At 50.1% G+C, this 6,000-nt stretch overlaps 1 protein-coding gene across 3 annotated transcripts in view; it reads left to right on the plus strand.

Annotated features, from left to right (window-relative positions):
• Window positions 1-6,000, plus strand: part of NFKB2 (nuclear factor kappa B subunit 2) — an 83,517-nt gene that overhangs the window by 69,117 nt on the left and 8,400 nt on the right. For all 3 annotated transcript variants that reach the window (XR_014548618.1, XM_083615569.1, XM_083615568.1), the window contains 5 exons: window positions 124-262; window positions 366-485; window positions 2,702-2,911; window positions 4,182-4,323; window positions 5,823-5,937. Coding sequence is in view for 2 of the 3 variants with exons in the window: in XM_083615569.1 (XP_083471695.1) it covers window positions 124-262; window positions 366-485; window positions 2,702-2,911; window positions 4,182-4,323; window positions 5,823-5,937 (726 nt within the window). In the remaining variant the exon portion in view is untranslated. The remainder of the gene's footprint in view (window positions 1-123; window positions 263-365; window positions 486-2,701; window positions 2,912-4,181; window positions 4,324-5,822; window positions 5,938-6,000) is intronic.

Consider the following 6,000-nt stretch of genomic DNA (forward strand, 5'->3'; position numbering starts at 1 on the left):
CTAACCCACGGCAGTAGTTAAGTTCTTTACGTTATGATACGTATTGACTCTGAATCAGTCAGAGCTGCCTCTTGAGTTGCCATTTAAGCCCTATTCAAGTGTCCACACTTTGTGTCCTTGCAGTACGCCATTGTGTTCCGCACGCCGCCCTACCACAAGACCAAGATCGAGCGCCCGGTCACCGTGTTCCTTCAGCTGAAGCGCAAGCGAGGGGGTGACGTGAGTGACTCCAAGCAGTTTACCTACTACCCGGTGGTGGAAGGTACAGGGAGCTTGTACCAAGAAGTGTCTTGCTACTTCTGTTTGTCCAGTGCCAGCGCAGGACCTTGTTTTTGACGACTCTCCTCTTGTGTCCTTGGTTGCAGATAAGGAAGAAGTGGAGAGGAAGAGGAAGAAGACCTTGCCCCAGTTCCCTCAGCACTTTGGGGGCGGCTCGCCCATGGGAGGCGCTGGGGGTGGAGCCGGCGGATTTGGTTCTGGCGGAGGTAAACGTTGCTCTTTGTTGATGGAGGCTTGGGGAGTTTGGAATTCCTTGCTCTGTAGACGGCTTCCTAGTTTTGAGATTGAAGGCTTTTTGTTGCAATAGTTTTGGCAGCAGAGTATAGACTCCAGGAGAGCCTGTAAAATTCTGGCACTGGACAGTGGAACCCTGAGCATCTTCTACTCTTGTAGGAAGCCAACTACTCCTGGAGCTCCTTGGGGGTAAAGGCCACCTGACCACGGGAAGCTGGGTTTTAAGCTGTCAGTTTATAAAACGTTGATAGGCGCATCCTTTGCATGGATTTCTTGGGTGCAAAAATAAATGGGTTCGGTTGTGGGTCTCTCCCCAACATCATCTGACATGTAAGCAGGGGCAAAGGATTTCTTTAGCTCTTCTGTGATTTCCTGATCCCCCTCCCTTTACACCTTTTTTCATCTGTCTGGTGCTTTTTTAAAGAAAGGAGTCTCCATTATTTAGCCCAGTGTTTCCCCAGCTTGGGTCTCCAGCTGTTTTTGGACTACAGCTCCCATCATCCCTGACCACTGGTCCTGTTAGCTAGGGATGATGGGAACTGTAGTCCAAAACCCACCGGAGACCCAAGTTGGGGAAACACTGATTTAGCCTAAGCACCTTTAGTGGTGGCCTGTCGTCATTCCTTCTGATTAGCCATATTATTTGGTTTACACTTGTTCTGCTGGTGTAGCACGTCCTTCATTTTGGAGAGGCTTTCACTTCTGTAAAAAGCAGTTGCCTTGCTTTTGGAAGACCATCCGTCATGGATGTTTTCGTTGAGATTCCTGCCTTTCAGGGGGTTTGGATTAAATGACCCTTGGGGTCCCTTACAGCTTGACGATTTGATGACTCAGTGGCCACTTTTTTGCTTTTCTCATTCTGTGCTTCATGTGATAAACATCTCTGTGTTGGCTTAGAGATAAAACAGAGAATCTGCATAGGCACTTTGGTGTAATGCTAAGGCAGGTTAGGACCGTAAGAGGCTGCCTTAAGACTATTTGTTCACCTACCTTAGTGCTGCCTGCAGTTGCACTGACAGCAACTTGCCAGGAATTCAGGCAAGTCTCTCCCAGCCCTACCGGGACATGCTGGTGATTGGACTTGGTGCGTAATGCATGCAAAATAGAAGCTCTAGCCACTGAGCTACAGCGAGTCCCCATCCCACTAAAGGGTTGAGGCAGGGGATGCTACTGTAGCTCAGTTCCACAACATTCTTTGATATGATTCTATCTCTGGCTTTAAGTGAGCCACTGCTGCTGACGGCTGTGAGCAATTCTGGACAATTCATGGGGTGGAATTGCTAAAAGAGCGCAGAGTAGTTTGCTTAATTAGACACACACACAGAGAGAAGGCTGATCTTCCAGTGCAATTTGTTGAGGCAGTTCCAATTCCTGCAGCAAGTGGAAACTGCTCATTACCATTCACTTTACACCTTTCCCCGTGATTTTCCAAAGACAAAACCACGCACTCTTGAAGCAGGCAGCCCTCTGACGGAGTCATCATTTTAATTTACTAGCTTGTCTTCAGCGTAGAGAAAGGGGGTCTGGATAACAGCGCTCTGCAGAACAAACGGCAGGCGTGTCAAATGTTGCAGAATTAGTGAGCACTGAGCTGAGCATGCCCAGGGGGCTGGTTTCTATTTTTAAAGGAGAACGTGCCGCAGATCAAGGTTTCTGGGTTGCAAAGCGGGGAGCAAAGTCTAGTCGCCGTTGACGACTAGAATACAAGCTCACAAACTCTCCTGCAGTAAACTGAACAGTGCCGGTTTCAAATGTGATATCTGAAAGTCCTAGGTTGAGCGGTGATTTTGCCAGTGCATTACTGGCTTGGGAGCTACTGCCGTGTCTTTGCTCAGCTGGTGACGAAGCAGTGCAGAAGTGCAGACCTGACTTATTGGGGCTTGCCCCCCTTCTGCTTTCCAACAGCTACAATTTGCGAACTGTGCGTAGGGGGCTTGCATGCTGGACATAACCGGACGTGGTTGGGACCACCCCCTCTCTCACCCCTCTCTCTTTCTTCTCCCCTCTCTTCCCTGCTTTTCCACTAGACTGCCAGGGGAGGGACGGGTTCCTTTTGCTAGAAGTCTGAAATATTTATCGAGGGCTCCTGAAATATAGCCACGCGTCGCCCAACCCTGTGAGCACAACTGGGCTAACATAGAAACCTCTCTCTATCTCTGTGTTGTGTGTAAACGCCTGCCTACCCCAGCTGGGAATCCTTGGCACTCAGCGGGATACAGCTCTTGCAGCAACAGCAGCATCTACCTCTCCGGCACCTACCCGATGGGCAACTACCAAGGAGGGAGGGGCATCCACATGCCAGGAACTTCCAAGCCGGAAGAGGGGGAGCAGCAAACATTAGAAGATGGGAGCCGGATCTCCACGGAGGAAAAGCGCTACGCAGAACTGCTGCAGCATGGTACGTCTGTGAGACGAGTGCTGTCCAAAGTAGTCTGGAGTTAAGAGGTGTTTTGGAAGCAGTTTACGTGCTGGAGAGTTCTCTGAATCCATATATGGAATGAAATATACACATTCTATATGAAAGAGCCACAAAGGGCAAACCACCTAAGAGGTATGCTGATGAGTTTGCTAAAACAGCTGTTGTTAGTAACTCAGAGAAGGTTTGGGAACCTTCAAGCTTCCAATAGGTCCAAGATTTAACCTCAAAGGATGCAGGTAAAGGTAAAGGGACCCCTGATCATTAGGTCCAGTCGTGACTGACTCTGGGGTTGCGACGCTCATCTCACTTTATTAGCCGAGGGAGCCGGCGTACAGCTTCTGGGTCATGTGGCCAGCATGACTAAGCCGCTTCTGGCGAACCAGAGCAGTGCACGGAACAAGACCTTGAAGAAGTTGCGCCAGGGCTACTACGAGTGGCTGCTGCAGACCCAGCAGGAGAGTGCGCTGATGGATCTCCACAGTGGCAAGGCTGAGAGGGGAGATGCTCCAGCTGGGACCGAGCCAGCTGGCTTTTCATCCCCCGGTTCCGACAGCCATAGCCACAGCGGCCCATCTCTTCTCCTTCCTTCCCCGCTCCCCCAGGAGCCAAACCGATGGTGCTACGAGCTGTAGGACTCTGGCATGTGCACATAGCCGGGGGGGGGGGGCATTCTTCATCCTCCAAGCGCCACCGGCTTTTTTGTTCCACACTTAATTAATTAATCTGGGAATGTCTGCTTGTAAAAGCCATGTGCTCTACCATGGACCTGTGACCTTCCCCTGTTGCAGGGATGGGGAGAACTATTTTCAGCCAGGGTGGGGTGTGTTCCTCCATGAACATCCATTTCGAGGGGTAGTGGCACACGATGGCCAGAGGAAAAAGTGGGCAGAGAGACTCCCACCTTTTGTATCAGTAGGTTGCACTGCAGCCTCGCGAAAGGCGGTTCTCTGCACACACATTCTCTGTCCAGACAAGTAAGACACATTATCGGATGCCAAGAGCACGTTCCACCCAGGCAAAAGCAGCAAAAGGGGGTGGAGCAGGAAGGTGTGGGTCCCAATAGGAGAGACCTGGAGGGTCGCATCTGGACCCTGTGGGGCCCCCCAACCCCCTGCCCTAGTAGGGCAAAGCTTGGCAAGGGTGGTATTGTGTCCGGGGGGATTCATGCACAGTGACCGAGTGCAAGAAGTCCAGTTTGGCCACCGGCAGAGGGTTGCATTCACACAGTGCCTTTTCCCTGTCCCCCTAGCTCAGGAGTGCAGCTCGTGGATGCTGATGCTGGCTCGGCGCAGCTCCCGGGCTCTTCTCGACTACGCAGTCACGGCCGACCCACGGATGCTGCTGGCTGTGCAGAGGCACCTGGCTGCCTCTCAGGACGAGAACGGAGACACGTGAGTCTGCTGCGGACGGAGCGGGGCCTTTGGGGCAGGCGCTGTCTGGTGTGTGGGAGGAGGCGGGAGCAAGCAGGCTTCCTCAGAGACTCCACAATTCGGGGGACAGTTGCTCGCTTCCTGCAATCCTTCTGTTGGAGGCAAGAGTCTGGAGGGTGGTGCTAGGGAGGAGCCACAGCCAGTGTGGTGTAGTGGTTAAGAGCGATAGACTCGTAATCTGGTGAACCAGGTTCGCTTCCCTGCTCCTCCACATGCAGCTGCTGGGTGACCTTGGGCCAGTCACACTTCTCTGAAGTCTCTCAGCCCCACTCACCTCACAGAGTGTTTGTTGTGGGGGAGGAAGGGAAAGGAGACTGTTAGCCGCTTTGACACTACCTAGGGTAGTGATAAAGCGGGATATCAAATCCAAACTCTTCTTCTCCTTCTCCTTCTTCTCCTTCTTCTCCTTCTTCTCCTTCTTCTCCTTCTTCTCTCTGCCTCTTGAAATGTGGAAAAGGAAGCAAGGGCTCATGGAAAGGAATTCTGCTGCCCGCTTGACAATATATTCAGTCTCTCTCAGGCTTAGGAAACATTTCTCGATACCTTTCCCCTCCAATCTAATATTAATATTTTATCGGACGGATTTCAGTTATAAAGAAAGTGATACAGAGAAGAAAAGGGGGAAGTGAGGGTGGGCAAAAGAACAAAGAGGTGTATAAGGGACAAAAATAAATAAAAAATGCAGTGTATGCATTCTTATATAAATTGATATCATGTTGTTTCTTGATACCTGATCTAAGCCCTTTAGTATAAACTCCAAGAAACTGCCGTTCCCTTAACATATTTGGCTAGGTTTTTAGATATTTCGATAAAAGCTATCCCCTTTTCTCAGTCTTTGGTTTGTGTCCATTTTTCCAGCTTTTTTCTTATACATTGCGCAGACTTGAAAATCTTAGTTTTCCTTTGAAATTCCTTTAAATTGTGAGAACAGCAGTTTTCACCAGATGGTGAGAACAATGGGTGCTTGTGGCGGCTGTTGGTTTGTATTGTTCTTGGGTTTTAGTACGTATTTTGTGTTTTTATTTTGCATTTTTATGCTGTGAGGCAGGTGAAGGGCCATGAGGCAGGTGAAGGGCGGGGTTACATATTTAATAAATAAGTATAGTAAAACAAGTGAACACAGAGCTGTAGCGGAGGCCTGACCAGAACTCTTTGTCTGGTCTTCACCTCGTCCTCTGCCGTTCCACAGTCCACTCATACTAAAACGTGCCCCATTTGCAATATTTAATTGCCTCCAGTAGTTTCTGGAGCAAACATTTTTCTTCTTTGGACCAGAAAGCCCCCAATGTAGGGGGAGTTTTGGATCCTCCTTTGCAAATTGTAGAAGGGGGGATTTGGTGACGCACACAGACCATAGCTAGGAGTTGGACTCGCTTCTTGCCCCGTCTTCGACTGACTGCACAGTTCCCGAGAACTTCATCTTCCTGCTCTTAAGACAATAATTTTATCTGTCCCCACAGGCCTTTGCACCTGGCTATCATCCATGAGCAGACAGCTGTGATTGCACAGCTGGTCCAAGTGGCAGTCAGCATCCCCAACCAGCAGATCCTCAACATCGCAAATCACTTGCAGCAGGTATAGTAGATGATGTTTCAGGGTGCAGTTTCTCCGCCCCTGCCCCCCTAATCCTTTTGTCCG

The sequence above is a fragment of the Podarcis filfolensis genome (assembly GCF_964270895.1).
Source record: "Podarcis filfolensis genome assembly, chromosome: 5".
NCBI lineage: Eukaryota > Metazoa > Chordata > Lepidosauria > Squamata > Lacertidae > Podarcis > Podarcis filfolensis.